The 16,767-nt window shown below is 51.3% G+C and overlaps 1 protein-coding gene across 1 annotated transcript in view; it reads right to left on the bottom strand.

The window, feature by feature from the left end:
• Positions 1-16,767, bottom strand: part of DNAH7 (dynein axonemal heavy chain 7) — a gene marked incomplete at its 5' end in the record, with an annotated part of 152,623 nt that overhangs the window by 10,131 nt on the left and 125,725 nt on the right. Inside the window, 7 exons of the mRNA XM_081095597.1 lie at positions 1,179-1,409; positions 2,404-2,541; positions 4,050-4,235; positions 6,698-6,859; positions 8,519-8,719; positions 10,670-10,831; positions 13,218-13,394. Of these exons, the coding sequence (XP_080951723.1) occupies positions 1,179-1,409; positions 2,404-2,541; positions 4,050-4,235; positions 6,698-6,859; positions 8,519-8,719; positions 10,670-10,831; positions 13,218-13,394 (1,257 nt within the window). The remainder of the gene's footprint in view (positions 1-1,178; positions 1,410-2,403; positions 2,542-4,049; positions 4,236-6,697; positions 6,860-8,518; positions 8,720-10,669; positions 10,832-13,217; positions 13,395-16,767) is intronic.

Below are 16,767 nucleotides of genomic sequence, written 5' to 3' on the forward strand. Positions count from 1 at the left end.
TGCTCACAAGTAAGTCCTGGAGTCTTTGAACTATTTCTCAGAAAAATATGGGAAATGTTCACCTAGTCAGATTCTAATGGAAACACTTTCATTGAGGTGCAGTGGACATGCGGCATTTGCTTCAGGTGTCCACCACCATGATGCTGACACCCATGGGAGCCCTTGGCAATCGGCATCGTGGTCAGGAGAAGCCCAGCGTCAGCTGGCAGAGGGCAAAGCTATGGGTCAGCGAGGTACCCATGGCGGAACGCCCCAAACACTCAGGGCGCTGGCCCTGGGCGCCGCGAGGAGAGGAGGGGGGCCAGAGGAGAGAGATGGTTGAAACCTGATTTAAAAAACAGACTCCTAGGGCTCCTCCCACAAACCTGCGCACCACCTCGCTCAAGTGAGACCTGGGAAGGAGGTGAAGAGGTCCCTGGAGTGGGGTCGGGGCTCAGCGAGTCATGGGGGCCCCACTGAGATCGGAAAGCAGGGGATGCGTGTTTGCTGGGCGCTGAGGTCCCGGGGCCTCCTTTCCCTGTGGGCTCCCAGGTGCTAGAGGCGGAAGGAAACGGGAAGGACCAGGACAAGGAGACGCGCATGACACTGAGTGCAGCTTAGCCAAGCAGCCCAGCCCGATACCCTGCAGGCAGCCGGGAGATCACGCTACAGCCAGCCGGCTGCATGTCTCTTTTCTTTCTTCTTCTTTTTCATGTGTGTACTAGAGGCCCGATGCACGAAATTCGTGCAAGAGTCGGCCTTCCTTCCCCCTGGCTGCTGGCACCGGCTTCCCTCTGGCACCCAGGACCCAGGCTTCCCTCACAGCCACAGCTTTGACCACAAGGTCGTCTGGAAGGACGTCCAGACTAATTAGCATATTATGCTTGTATTATATGTGTATATTTGCATTGATTTCAGAGAGGAAAGGAGAGGGAGAGAGAGAGAGAAACATCAATAATGAGAGAGAATTATTGATGGGCTGCCTCCTATACACCCCACACTGGGGATCAAGCCCGCCCAGCGACCGGAATTGAACCCGGGACCCTTCAGTCCACAGGCCAGCACTCTTTCCACTGAGCCGAACCAGCCAGGGCGAACCTGGCATGTTTGATATGAAGACAACCGTTAGAGGAAGAGTTTAGGGAGGAAGTCCAGAAATTTGATTTGGGGCTTGCCTTTCCTTTGGGCCCTCCCCTCACCTTGATGGCCTTCTGAATGTTAATGCACGACTCCCGGATGGTCTGCAGCAGCTTGTTGAAGCGGCCCATCTCCTGGACGAGCACAGTGTTCATGCTCTGCGTGTAGGTGGTTGGGTACCTCCTCATCGCAGCCTCCAGGTCAAAGTTGTTGGGCAGTTTCCCCAAAATGTCACCCGCGACCTCATTCAGAACTTCCTCGGAGGATTTGGCGCCAGCTTCTGCCGAACGAGACTGAGAGAACCCACGCTGTGAGTCAGAAGTCCTCATTGAGGGAGAAGAATGCCGGGTGGGGAACTCAGGGGGCTGTCAGGGGTGCCGCCCGGCCGTTGCATCACCTCCGATCCCCCTGCACACAAGGTGGACTGAGTGATGGTCACAGGCATGGCGTGGCGTGTCGGGAGATGACAGTAGATAGCGAGGAGGCAGGAGGACACCACAGTGTGCAGAGGCCCAGAGGGCCTGGGGGAGGGGACTCAGCTACCCCCTGGGCCACCCGGTGAGTGGAGCAGGTGCTGTGGGGAGGGAGGAAAAGCATTGACGTTGGTGGCGGGTGTTAAAGCCCAGCGAGAGGAGATGGGCTGAGAAAGCCCGAGGCACGATGTGTTTGCTAATAACTCTGCGCCTACTGGTCGCCAAACACAGGGCGACGGTTCTCCCCTGGAAGCAGGAGGCACCGAGAGCAGCACGGCCCCTCTCAGCGGGAAGAGTGATGGCGGGAGGCGGGCCACCTATGTCATACATTTAGGCACGGTTTATGCACGAAAGGGGAAATGGATTCTAGCAGCAGAATGCTATGAAAGAATGCTCAGAGGGACTCAAAGAACGTCACTCCAAAACCTCCTAGCAGCAGAATGTACTCAAAGATTCTCTCCAGGTCAACAGATGGATGAAAAACACCCCATACATCCGTGTACTTTGCTTAAATCCATACTAAAGGCACGAATACATATTTTTCTTTTCCTTAATGTGGTTATCCACCGTCACAGACAGAAGTGTGTGTGCGGCCCGTACTGTGCTCACACACTCCAGCCCCAGGACCCAGCACTGTGAGGTCGCACACCCGTCACAGACAGAAGTGTGTGTGCGGCCCGTACTGTGCTCACACACTCCAGCCCCAGGACCCAGCGCTGTGAGGTTGCACACCATCACAGACAGAAGTGTGTGTGCGGCCCGTACTGTGCTCACACACTCCAGCCCCAGGACCCCGCGCTGTGAGGTCGCACACCTGTGTGAGAAGAATGTTATCGAAGAGCAGCTGCGTCTCGGACTGGTCTTTGGTGATATCTGCGTTGGCATTCATCCCGAAGATTTCCGGGGCTGGGGTCAGCGGCAGGGTCTGCGTGTATTCGATGTAGCTCTTGTGCTGCAGAGATGAGTAACAGGGAGTTGGGAGGTTAGCAATCAATTTCCTGTAGAACTTCCCCACGGAAAAGAGATGCTTTTCAACGCCCCGACTATTGAGTGGATGAGCCCTGACACCAGACACTGAATGCCTTCCTTTTCTTGCCACCTCAGCCAAGGTTTTTTGGGGTTTTTTTTTAAAGAAGATATGAACACATTTAGAGAGAAAAAAGAAACGGTATCATTCGTTCGGAATGAATTTTAAAACAGGGAGAGGAATGTCCTGGCCGCTTCATTTAGAAATTTCTCCCAGAGAAAGCTTTCTGTGCCGCATTTTGCTGATGACTGTTCTTAATTTATTGTGATCACAATAAATTTATTTAGGCTCTACTCTGACTTTTTCTCTGGACTCTTATTGTGATAAATCCACATAATTCAGAAAAGTAAGAATAATCCGAAAATGTATTGTGCTGAGATAACCGCCATCATTAACGTTGTACATCTTTTTATGCAGGTGCGCTCTCATTTTATATTCATTTACTTGACCTTCTACCAACATCCCATCTATTTCTGGATGCTCATCTAATCATATACAAACACATACATGTTGATTGCGGGGGGGGGGGGGCGTGTTGTTCATTGATGGTTTTTAATACGGGTGGGAAGGCCCTATGCTTTGGGTCCTTTGCCACCCACTGCTGGAGAGCTTATTATCCATGATTCCCCAGGTGCCTTGCTCCACCCAACCAATGACAGAGGCTCTGGGATGGGGTTTTCTCTTCATCCCATGGATACTTGAGCTCAGCTGGCATTAATCCCGGTGGATGACAGGCCAGGGTTGGGGGGCTATGGGACAGGTCTGTGTTGGGCGTGGCCACGCGTTTAACTTTCAATAGGTGCCCTTCTGACTCCCGGGAATGAAATGAGCACCAATCTGACCGCCCTGGAAATGTACTGTGTGGTGATCTGAAGGCAGATGCCAGGTCTCCCACCAGACAGGACTGGGACAAAACAGCCAAAGGGGGCCTTGGCCTGGTGCGGCAGGTGGTGCTGTGCCGGCTGCTCTCTCCTTGGGCGGCGCTGGGCGCGCCATTCGAGTTGAGCGAACTTGCTTTTTCACTTGGAAAAGGGACAGACTAGTACTCCCAGCGTCAGTCCTGACCTGCAACCGCTTTGTACATAATCAAGCATGACATGAGTGTTCACTCTTATGGTTCATATTACTTTCACCCCCTCGTGTGTGTGTTCCCTTGTCCACTGGGGACAATGGCTTTTTACCCGAAGGACTGACTTCACGCTGACAGAGCCTCGATCACCGAGGACGCCGTTCTTGGCCTGGGGACATTTCTGCTCCCCTCCCCCCACAGCCCCAGGAGACCACGGTGTCTGTGCCAGGGTGTGCTTTGTCCAGATGACACCGAAGGGAGCTCACACCAGGTTTAACAGGAAACAAGACTTCTGGGACCATCCTTTCCCCCAGCAGAGCACCTCCACGTCCACCGCTCGGAGTCCCCAGAAGGTCACACGTACCTCACCAGGCGGGGGGGCAAAGTAGATGCCGCTCGAGTCGAACTTGTAGCCCGGGTCCTCCACCAGCTGGGTGCAGAAGAACTTGTTGAGGATGCTGCGCAGCGTGCGGCGGTCCCAGTCGTCCGTCACCCGGCCGCCGTAGTTGCACTCGCCCGTCATGTACCGCAGGGCATCGTAGGGCAGCTCCTGGAACCAAGAGCTCAGGGTCTCAGCCAGTTCCCAGTCACACCGCCCGCAACACCGGGGCTCTAGTTGGTTCACCAGATTAAAACACCTTCCTGAAGGCTGGCGTGAACACAGGGTCCCTTTATACACTCCCCTGCTGACTGTGGCCTTCCCTCCCCCCCACCCCATTTCGTCCTCTCTCCTTCTGGGGTGTGTCCCCACTCAGTCAGTGCAGAGAACAGAACTCCTCTAGCAGCCCGGGAACTCGCCGCTCACCCAGCATTAAAGAACCAGGCACACAGTGAAATGGCCAGAAGCCCGTCCTCGGAAACCTCTCACAGCTGCGTGACATTCGGAACAAATCCAGTATAATTCAGAGACAACCAGTGTTGATTTCCTTCTTATATCCATACTAGTGGCCTGGTGCACATTGAAAGGGGATTAATTAGAGGAAATATTTTAATATTTGTTATTTGCCCTTTCTCTATAATAGAAGTGTCAGAGATGAAAGAAAATTAGTAAAATGTACATGAAAATATCGATCGCCTCAAAGAGGGAGGGCCAGGCCACCCGGCCAGGGCTCTGCAATTGATTGCCACACAGAGGGAGGCCCCGCCCACCTGCTGCAGCTCGACTGGCTGGGTAGCCTGGACCTCCCTCCGTGGGGGCGATCTTGGGGCGATGGCAGGGCCCTCTGACCAATCGCATTGCCACCCGCCTTGGCTGGCCTGGCGTCAGTGGGTGTCATAGCATGGTCTTCTGGACAGTCATGTTGCTGTTCGGTCGTTCAGTCAATTTGCATATTATGCTTTTATTATTATAGATATATTTTGACAATTTGAATCATACTCTATATACAATATACCTTGTTATGGTATGAACTCGTGAGAATCTTGTACCATTTTACGAAATACTCTCTGAGAATACTATTTTAATAACTGTCTTCTAATATGGAACACCTCAGTTGCTCTTAATTTTCTACTGCTTCAAATCATTTTTCAGTAAATACACGTTTCTAAGGATTTGATCGTCTAGATTTCCGAAAAGGAAATCGCTACGTCGAAGGGGAGGAGCTTATAAAAAGCAGGCGGTTAGTGTCATGAAATTGTTTTCCTGATGGGTCACAGCAATTGTAAAACTCCGTCTGATATGTTTTCATATGTTTAATAACATCTGTGCTGCTGTGAACGAGCCTCCAACTCATTTTTCAATGAAGTTTTAACAGTTTTACTTGATTTGCATAAGCTGTTTTATAAATTGACCTCTATCTATCAAATTTATGCAAATACTCTCCGGCCAGTTTGCTTTTTTATTATAGTCTCTTGTATACAGAATGTTTAAATGTTCATGCGTGCAACAGGAACAGCTTTTCATATCGCAATTTCTTTTAACTTCAGCACAAACACCCAACCTACACACCCAGCAGGACAGGGAATTCTGTTTCTTAGTGCTCTCAACAAAACTGAGTGCTGTCATTTAGGAACACATACTGACAAACGATGACATTGTTTGCAGTTTTTAAGTTTTTTTTTTATATTAACATGTAAAAAGGGTTTACCATTTGCATTTCTTATTTTGTTAAATCGTCTACTTTGTCCTTTTAGGTGTTTTTCTAACCTGAATGATTATCCTTTTTTCTCCCATTTTTAAAAGCTCTTTATAGCCCTCGCCGATTTGGCTCAGTGGATAGAACCTCGGCCTGTGAACTCAAGGGTCCCAGGTTCGATTCTGGTCAAGGGCATGTACCTTGGTTGCGGGCACATTTTCAATAGGGGGTGTGCAGGAGGCAGCTGATCAATGTTTCTCTCTCATGGATGTTTCTAACTCTCTATCCCTCTCCCTTCCTCCCTGTCAAAAATCAATAAAATATATTTTTTAAAAAAAGAGAAAAAAAATGAGGTATAGTTGATATTACATTATATTATTTTCAGATGTACTAGGACAATATGACCATTGGCTGTCAGCACCCATTATTGGCCCCTTTTAAAAGCCATTTCATCGTTGCTTCTTCATAGGAGGTGCCTGAAAACCTCCCACTTATTCTCTAGATCCCACCCCCTCCCCTGCGCACAGTGACATTTCTCTACACATGAGGTCAGGCTCCGGAACAGAAGGGAACCCGTCGGCTTCCCCCCCCCCCCCCCCCCGCCCCCGCTCCCCCTATTTTGGAGCCTGGCTAATTGATGATATTCTCAAATCTTTTCCAAAACAACTACAATCACTTTTCAGATGCCCGTAGGTGTGTATGCGTCAAAATCAATGATTAAATATAGTCCCTAATAGACAAACGGACATGCTAGCTGCCTCCTGCAGCAGTTAGGAGACCCGGCTGTAAGAAAGCACTGCGTCCTGAGCTGCTGGGCGCGGTCTGCTGGTCATGGCCTCGGAGCAGGGATGAGCCAGCGGTCCCCGCTCCCTGCACACACACACTCACAAGGGGATGGAGAGCAGAGCAGGCCCGCCCGCTGTCATCTCTACGGTACCTCGTACTGGTTCAGGAACATGTGCAGCTGCTGGACGCTGATCCGCAGGTCAGTCTCGTTGAACTCGTACGGAATGTTCCAGCCCAGGGGCCCGAATTTCCGTCGCTCTTGTACCAAAGCGTGGAAGAAGCAGAGGCCGTACAGCAGCTTCTTGAATTCTGCCTGGAATGGGAAGACATGGCGCCACCTCATTCCTCGCCCCTCCCTTTGCACTGTACTGACCACAGTTAAGACAGATGCTTCAGGAACGTCAATGTCATCGTGCGGCTGGCGTGGCTCGGTGGTTGAGTGTCCACCTAGGAACCAGGCGGTCGGGGTTTGATTCCCCGTCAGGGCACAGGCCCAGGCTGCGGGCTTGGTCCCCGGTGTGGGGCGTGCAGGAGGCAGCCGATCCCTGATTCTCTCTCATCATTGGTGTTCCTGTCTCTCTCTCCCTCTCCCTTCCTCTCTGAAACCAATAAAAATATATTTTAAAAAAAGGAAGAAATGTCAGTGTCATCAAAGCCAAAGAAAGGCGGAGGACATGTTTCAGACTGAAGAAGGCAGAGAGGCTGGGAACCAAACGTACACGAGCCCAGACCAGTCCTGCAGTGGACAGGCCAGGGCTGTAGGGACAGCACTGGCCAGTTTGGAAAACAAGTGGAAGGTTAGACCCAACAGTGTGTCCTCGTGGCATTTACTGAACTGACAGCGGCACCGGAGCGAGAGCACGCCCTGCCCTCCACAGGCGGACATGGCAGCATCTGCTTGGGAGAAGGGCCGCGACATACCCGACTCACCTGCGCGTGGGACACAGCAACAGGAGGTGACTGTGGGCACTGGGCGCCGGGCTATGCCCTGCGCGACTTTCCTACTCATCACTTTTCTGTGAGTTTAAAAATATTTCCAAATAAAAAAAAAATTAAAACCGAAAGATTACGATGTGCTGCTTTGGAATTTGAGGAGCCTTGGATTTTGTTTTGGGTCGAGACTGAAGGGAGGACAGTTTTTCCAAAAGCCTCTGTCCGGCTGGTGTGCAGCAGCGCCCTCCCCTGGGAGTGGCCTGCGCTGCACGGCCCAGGCCATGCCAACATTAGCCAGACAGGTCTCAGGAGCTAAGGCCTGACTCGGTTTTAAATATATGTGCTTTTTTTTCAGTGCCAGGACTTTTGTTTAATGAAAGTACTTCTTTATTTTTTAATGTTTCCTTTTGATGCATACTTAAAACACATTCCGACATCAAGACTGTGAGCTTTGTAATGGCAGAAACTCACCGAGGTTCATAACCTCTCTTAACACGGAACTCTTCCATTTTTAATTACGGTAAAACGCTGTGAAACAATTCTGGGTCACAGACATTCACATGCGGAATCCTAATCACGAAAGCAGCGGGTGGCTTCCCTGTCTGCCCGGCGCTGCTACAAAAGACCCTGTGAGCCCATCCATCCAGGAGCAGAGCCATTCGCCTCTCATTATAGTTACACGGAGGAGACGTTTTTATATTTTAATTTAAAGATAGGGCTCTGAGTAGCAAATGGCTCAGTTAATATCCTGAAACAAGATTCTCCAACCTTGCAGATTCACGCTGGGGATGGCTGGCAGCACTCTAAATAGAAGGCTGCATTATTAACGACACCCCCCAAGATCCCAGCTGAGCAGGGATGGGGCCGGTAGTAAAATGAAAATAAAATATTAATAAAATTGACTTCCGCACAGTCAATAATCAGTAATCAAAGCCAAGGGCGCCGCAGTGCAGGCGGGAGGCCTGTTTCAGGGGGAGTTTTCCTGGGCGCATGCAGCCGCCACCCCGGGGCTGGGCAACAAGACTTAGCCAGCACTAACGGGCTTCTTGCAGCTGTCAAAGAACTCGGGGTCCGAGATGGGGTCCATGAGGTAGGAGCGGATGATGTTCGCCCGGAGCCCTTTCGGGGCCTCGTTGGTCATTTTCACTCCGTTCTGCAGGACGGCCACGGGGAAGTTGGGAGACGGGTAACTGGTCAGCCACATTCGGAAGTCTGGGTGTGTGGACTCTGGGCTTAACTCCTGCAGGAAAAGGAATCAGATACCAAAGCACCAATTAAATCAACGAGAACTCTCAAGATCACGTGGCTGGGAGAGGCTGGAGGCAAAAGCCTGAACATCTGATTCCGCCCCAGGAACAATAGACTTGATACAGTTAAATCATCTATACTAATAAAAGGGTAATATGTTCATTAGACTGGTCAAACGGACATCTTCTGGTTGTCCTTGCGGACAAAGCCATGGTGGCGGGGGCCAAGGCAGAGGTGGTTAGGGGCAATCAGGCCAGCAGGGGAGCAGTTAGGGATGGTCAGGCCGGCAGGGGAGAGCAGTTAGGTGCAATAAGACAGGCAGGCAGGTGAGTGGTTAGGAGCCAGGGTTCCCAGATTGCAAGAGGGATGTCCGACTGCCTTTTTGGGATTAGGCCTAAACCAGCATCGGACATCCCCGAGGGGGATTGGAGAGGGTGCAGGCCGGGCTGAGGGACCCCCCTCCTGTGCACAAATTTGGTGCACCAGGCCTCTAGTATAACTATAAAGTATACAGAGGGGCTACATAATTCAGAATTGGTCACAGTAAAGACCAAGACATCCCCCAAAAACGTGTGTCTTTATTGGTGTTGATGAACTATTTACAGAAAGAATTCTCTGCCTCGGAGCAGGATGGAGAATAAACCTTTTTTACTTTTTATTTTTATTTTTGGCTGTAGCCATGCTGTGAGAATAAGCAGCACACTGCAGATATGTCAGCATTACACCAAGAAGGGAAGGAAAAAAAGAGCATTCTGAAAGGCGGAAGAACTGGTGTATCTTGAAGCAGGAATCGTATCACTAGTAGCTACTTGTTTAAGGGGCCCAGTCAGGCCTGCAGGCCAGCGGGACCCCCAGCCCTGTCCTGACGTGGAGTGAACTGGGAACGATGGCCAGGGCCCTTCCCTCTCCCCACCCAGCCCCACCCCCTGCTGCCGTGTCCTTTTGGTGGCATCTGGTTTTAAACTTGCAAATCTCTATCAGTAAAGCAATGGTGAGCACCCCAGTGGGAAGGGGTAGGTGATTTAGGAAGGATGCATGGCGCCTGGGGAAGGGGTAGGTGAGTTAGGAAGGATGCATGGTGCCTGGGGGAAGGGGTAGGTGAGTTAGGAAGGATGCATGGCGCCTGGGGAAGGGGTAGGTGAGTTAGGAAGGATGCATGGTGCCTGGGGGAAGGGGTAGGTGAGTTAGGAAGGATGCATGGCGCCTGGGGAAGGGGTAGGTGAGTTAGGAAGGACGCATGGCGCCTGGGGAAGGGGTAGGTGAGTTAGGAAGGACGCCTGGCGCCTGGGGGTTAATGAGGGCCTGGATAGTGCCGGGTATAACATCATCTTGGTTGTTGAGGAGGGTGAGGCTCTCTGAGTTCGGAGGGGCTGGGTAATGAGAGGACACATTTCCTTTCTGTTTATTGAAATCAGGTACCACATTCTCTGTTTACTCGCTGAACCAATGGGCTTACTTTCTGAAAACGAGGGAAGTGCGTGACCCAGTGCAAAGGGGGTGGGAGGAGTGCCCCTTGGTTTTAGACCGACCCGACCCTCGGTGGCAGGATCACTAGCTGCGTGCGTGAGGAGTGAATTAAAGGAAAGGTTGTATCTTGGCGTGCTTTAGTTTCGAGGGGCCACGTGAATGTCACCTGAAGAGCTTCCTTTGTTGGTTCAGCCCAGGGCTGTATAAAGGGGGTGGTGTTCTGTCTGCCCTGTGCCTCGCACGCCTCTGCGTGAGCCTGGCTCCTATGATGAGGGACCCAGCAAGGCCTGACTGTGCGCTCTTCTTGGTTCTGCAGCTCCCAAGGCCAGCCCACCCCTCCTGTGGTCCAGCATTCTCTCACCCGCCACCCTCCAAATGATGCACAAGGAAGGGAGTGGCTTCCATGGTACGTCCTAGTTCAGCACTAATCATATTGAGGGAATGCAATCTAGGAAAACAAACTTGCATTTTTTACCTCGCACACTTTCTCAAGGGTCGGCATCCAAGAGGTGGCCAGGTGGCAATTCTGAAGAACCACCCACGTTCCTTCCTTGACAGCTTTTTCTAACATCTTCATAGCGATGGGCCCTTGGCCTTGGCCAAGAGACAAAGAGCTAAGTCTCGCTCCCCCGTACCCCTGTGTACGAGAACAAGCAAGGTGGGAAAGGAGGAGAAATAGCATTAGGACAGGAAACGTTACCGTGAGCCACATTGCTATTTAATTATGTAGCATCCTTCCAAGGTCTGAACATACGCGGCCCTAAAACATGCTTACTGAACACGAATCCTGCAACCGCTTAGGTAAAGAGCAAGTCAACTCATGTAGGAAACGGTCATGGTGATAAATGAAAAATTCTGTAGGTCCTTGATTGCTGAGCTAAGGGATGGAAAGAAAATTAAGAAGGCTTTTAACATGAGGAGGAGATGGACAGGCTTGGTTGTTAGGCAGCAACTCCTAAAACCCAAAGCCAAAAACAACAACGATGAATAGACAGATGAACTTGTCCAAATCTTTGAATAGTTATATTTTCACTAATTTAGCTACTGCATAAAATTCAGAGGGGAAAAAATTAACCCTTGATACACACTTTAAAGTTCATTTCCCCCCCCCCCTAAATATGCTTTTATTCATTTCAGAGAGAGGACGGGAGAAGGAGAGCGAGATAGAAACATCAATGATGAAAGAGAATCATCGATTGGCTGCCTCCTGCACATCCACTGAAAATCTAGTCTGCAACCCGGGCATGTGCCCCGACCAGGAATTGAACTGTGACCTCCTGGTTCATAGGTCGATGCTCAACCACTGAGCCCCTCCGGGCCGGGCTTAACTCTTCTGTAAAGAATTCTGTGGGGACCTTTGCCTGGAATTCACTCCCACTGCATCCTGCTCCGTCCCTTGCTGCCTCTGGTCACGGGGTCTGCGTCTCCCTGAGCTCCCTCCAGGGCAGCAGCCACCTGCACGCTCTCTGCAGAGGCCTTGGGATATGGCAGACGCGGGGGAGTGGGGTCGTGAGCTCCGTGTGATGTCCACGGCTCATCCACACGAGCAGGTAGGAGCAGCAGAACCCAGAGCAGAGGCAGACACTACTATTTCTGGAAAAAGCGGAGACAGTAGGACAAACAATGCACTGAGCTGTGGCAGGGGCAGGAGGATATTCACAATGTGTAAGGCGGGAGGAGACCTGGACAGGAACCGGGAGGCCTCGGAGAGTCGGAAGGTCGTGCTGCCGAGAGGGTGAGTCCCATTGAAATGGTGCATCTAGCCGTCGCCCTCCCTTCCACACTGGGCCTGCCCACCAGGGGTGCTCCTGGCCTTCCCATCGCCCTTCGCTAGCGTCCGCCTTCCATTTCCCACTCAAGCCCACATTCCTCGCTGCAGCTAGAACAGCCTTTATAAAGTACAGGTCAGGCCAGGTCACGTTAGTGCTAAAAACCCTGCCACGTTGGCCAAGCCCGCTGGAGGCCTTCATGAAAGGCCCTGCAGGAGGCGGCCTGGGCCCTCTGTACACCGCGCACCTCATCTCCTGCCACACAGCCACCCGGCACGTCCTTAACCATCAGGGAGTGCCCGGTCCCACCCTCGGGCCTCTTGTCTCTAAGCCAGGGAGTGCCCGGTCCCACCCTCGGGCCTCTTGTCTCTAAGCGTGTAGCCAACGCAAAAGCACTGAAGTCCCAACTGGCCTAGCAGAGAGGATGTCGGCCCGTCAGCTACGTGAGCTCTGCGAAGCTGCTCCCTCCCTCCCTGCTCAGCACCCCTGTCTGTACAGGAAGGATGCCGGCATGCACCCCGCGGGACTGCTGGGAGAATAAAATAGACAGTGTGCAGAAACAGCTACAGCAAAAGTACTCGGTGAAAGTGGTCGTGGGGGTTTTATAAACATCGGAACAGTGACCTAAACCGGTATGTTGATGAGACCAAAAGGGAAAAATGTCAACTCAAAAACGCACATCGCTTGGTTATCACTTTCTTGTTCTAGGACGTGTGAGGTAAGAACACGGACAGCAAATCCATTTCACCATGAAAAGCCTGGAAATAGGCCTCTCAGCCTAGAACCTGGCGAAGTGACGGAAGGCAGGACTGTTCCGGAGTGTCAGGGGGGCCCCCTTCAGAGGCTGGGAGAGAAGCGGGGCCGAGAGGAGCCCCCAGGGTCAAGGTGAGGCTCGAAACTGTTACGTCAACCCCGGCTCACACAGGGGCACCTTGTGTCGCAGAGATGCCCCTCCCCACACAGGGAAAGCAAAGCCAAGGCCCCCCCCAGCCCGCATTCTGGTTTTAGGTTTTAGATAAGGAGCTACTTCTCCCGTCAGTGCGGTCGTTTAGATATCCATGTCCTGGGACTCGGTCAGCCTCCCAGGTCTCTCAAGGGCTGAGTGAGTGACACTCTTTTACCTTTTCCTCACCCCTTAGCATTTCAAGTATAAGCAAGTACATATATGTATATACTATGTATATATACAGTAGTGTACACACACACACACACACACACACACACATACACACAGCTCCATCTATCTGAAGGCACCTGGTCATCAGCGAACTTGAGCAGGGCGGCCATGGGGTCGGCCCCCGGGGAGAGCACGAAGATCAGGGGCGCGCAGCAGTTGCTGTCTGCGAACGCCTTGGACAGGTTAAAGGGGGGCGGCTCAATGAACATGCGCCCCAACTTGCTGCTTATAAATTCTTGCAGCATTGGAATCACCTGGAAAGGAACAAGGACATATTAGAAGGAATACTGCGCATCTGCCTGAACCTTAAAAGGCTCCGGTTGGAGGCTGTTTTACTTAGGTGGTCGTTAGGCCGGCGGAGAGTCAAAGCCACCGCTTATAGGAGTGCCGTTCGCCTGGTCCTGGGGGGCGTGTGTGTGGCTGCGGGTGTGCGTGAGGGTGAGGAGCTGACAGTGGAGGAATCGCTGGGCTTAAATCAGAGTTTTAATCCTCTCCCAATATTTCGGTAGATGCACTCAGATATGGGAGGGGTATGGAAGAGAAACAGGACATTTGTAAGTGCCAGGATCCCTAGACCCTAACAAACAAGGTAACGCCTACATTGCTGGTGCACAGGAAGTGTTTGCGGAAGGGATGAGGGGATGCCCAATTCCAGGTCCTCCCGTTGGGGGGGTGGAATTCTAACGACAGAAATTCTAAACTCGAATCACAGACGAATAGACTCGCTGGGAAGGCTGTTTCCGGATGAGCTATGTCCTGGGTTAGATACTGTGAACGGGCACAGGTGTCGGGCTCATTGCAGGAACCGGAAAATACCCCGGCCCCGGCCCCGTCCTCGCCCTTCCCCTTAGGATTCCTTTCCCGCAGCTGGTCTTTCCTCACGAGATAAAAAACAACTATCAACAGGAAGACGCTGCTTCATGGCCTCCTCCCTCCCCAGGCGGACTTCTTTCCTGGTATAATATAGTTTTACAAGCAAAACAAAAGCCCCGCCTTTCCGTGCCTGGCCTCGCTGTGGGTGAGTGTGAGGTGGAAGGGGCGTCCCTGCGAGTCTCCTGTGGGTGCTGGAGGGCGAGCGGAGACAGATGTCGGTGCTTCAGGGGTTTTTGGTTGTTAATCCTCACCTGGGGATATTTTTCTTTTCTTTTATTATTATCATTATCATCATTATTATTAATTTTAGGGAGAGTGGAAGGGAGGAGGAGAGACAGAGAGAAACATCGATGTGAGAGAGACACCTCGATTGGTTGCCTCCCGCAAGCGCCCTGACCAGGGCCAGGATGGAGCCTGGGACCCTGCAGTCCACGGCCTGACGCGCTAGCCACTGGGCCAAACCAGCCTGGGCCGTGTTTCCTTTTTAGCGTTAAAACTGAACCTCGCTCCCGAGATAAAGGACTCTGTTGGCCACTCAGTTTGCAAGGCGACAGCTGGGGTTGGCCTCTGCAATCCCTTCTTGCCGGCAATAGGCTTGTGACGTGAAATCTGTCAGCAACAGAACGACAGGTTAATCCAGGCATCTGCCTTCCAAAGGCGGGACAGAAGCCTGTGGTCTCCCGCTCAGGTTTTCCCACATATTGCAAGGACGATGTATCGGAGGCCAGAGAAACTTACTGACTTATATTTGACACGTTTCTTGGTGAAAGCGGATTGATTGGCTTTTTGTTCACAGTTCAGGAGAGAGCCGTGGCCAGGATCTCTGCATTTCGCAAACAGGCCCAAGCCTTCCTCACCTCAGCCTTTACCCCTTTGCTCTGCTGCTTCGCTAAAGGAAACACGGTAGACTGGACTTCATAGACTATCAAGCTTAAAGGACAGTGCCAGCCCATCTGACTCCTCCACGGCGACCCAGTGAGCATCTTCTACATCCTTCCAAACACGAGCAGCGGGGAACCTGGCGTCTGTGGACTCTTGCCTGGGTGGAGCTGGTTTTGAGGGGAGAGCAGCGGAAAGGAGACCCCAACAATTGCGTTGACAAATAAAGTATTTCATAAACCAGAGTTCAAGCAATTGCTAATTTTCCTGGTGGACATTTTAGTATCCAATGACTTAGATATTGCAAAGAAATAAAATATATGTGGCACTAGCCCAAATGTTGGCTCCACGCAACACGGCTCCTTTCTCTGGCACACTACTACCATTTTACTTCGGAAAACTACTCTTTTAAAAGCATAACCTCCACATGTACTTTAAAATATAGAGATTCCGAAATCAACAATTGACCACCAGAAATTGGAGTACCTGGAAACAGTAAGATTGGAGGGTTTGCTAATGTCAGAGCACACTAATAGTTATTTTATACTAGAGGCCCGATGCACGAAATTTGTGCAAGAGTAGGCCTTCCTTTCCCCGGCTGCCGGCACTGGCTTCCCTCTGACACCGGGACCAGGGCTTTCCTCACAGCCCCGGCTTCATCCGGAAGGTCGTCTAGTCTAATTAGCATATTATGCTTTTATTATCATAGATTAAGGATGACAGAGGTGACAGTACATGTGGACAACGTATCACTTGGGATAAACTAAGTTGTGCCAAGTGGCAAACAATTTCCGGGTCTTAGTGGCTTAACCCAACGAAAGCTCATTCTTGCTGCTGCAAAGTCACCGGGGTGTGTGGGCAACTGACGCTCCCTTCATGGGCTCAGCTACCCAGCCGGCTCATGGCCCTTCAGCTCTACACATGACTCCACCCCTCCGATGGCAGGAGAGGGCCCGGGACGTCTCACAACGGAGTCAGATGCTCACGTGTTATTGGCCAAAGCAAGGTGTACGGCCAATCCCCCCACCGAGTGTGTGCAGAAGGAGGGCCGAACCGCAAGTCTTGCTGAGAAGCCTTAATATCTGCACTCACCCCTTAGCCAGGGGAGCCCGAGGGGAGCCCGAGGGAGAGTTACAAGATGGGGCTAAAGTATTAGAGCAGCTAATGGGTGGGGAACGTCCGGCCCTTGGGCCCTGTAAGGCCCGGGAAATCATTTGGTCTGGCCCTGCCAACGCATTAGGGGTGAGCTAGTTAAATGTTTGACCAAATACAGCAGGCTAGTTTTTTTTAAAAAAATATATATTTTATTGATTTTTTACAGAGAGGAAGGGAGAGAGAGAGTTAGAAACATCGATGAGAGAGAAACATTGATCAGCTGCCTCCTGCACATCTCCTACTGGGGATATGCCCGCAACCCAGGTACATGCCCTTGACCAGAATCGAACCTGGGACCTTTCAGTCCGCAGGCCGACGCTCTATCCACTGAGCCAAACCGGTTTCGGCACAGCAGGCTAATTTTTAAGTGGATCATTTTGTATGGCCCGCAAATGAGGTTATAAATATCCAAATGGCCCTTGGCAGAAAAAAGGCTCCCCACCCCTGAAGAGAAGGATGAAACCACAAGTTGAACCTCACTTGATTTAACAACAAAAACATACACACCAACAAAACCCCTCCCCAGCTCCCTCAAAAACACGCTAAAGAGAGAAGGAATAGGGAAAATAATATTTGATCTATTTGGTAGCTCCATGTATTTCCAGATTAAAATGTCAAATTTTTTTAAAACATAAAACCGGGGAAAAGATATCTACAGAGGAAACGGCTGTAATTGGGAAATGGTTCATTAATCGCTTTTAATTAAATTTAATTAAAACA

Source organism: Myotis nattereri (genome assembly GCF_964212035.1).
Source record: "Myotis nattereri genome assembly, chromosome: 7".
NCBI lineage: Eukaryota > Metazoa > Chordata > Mammalia > Chiroptera > Vespertilionidae > Myotis > Myotis nattereri.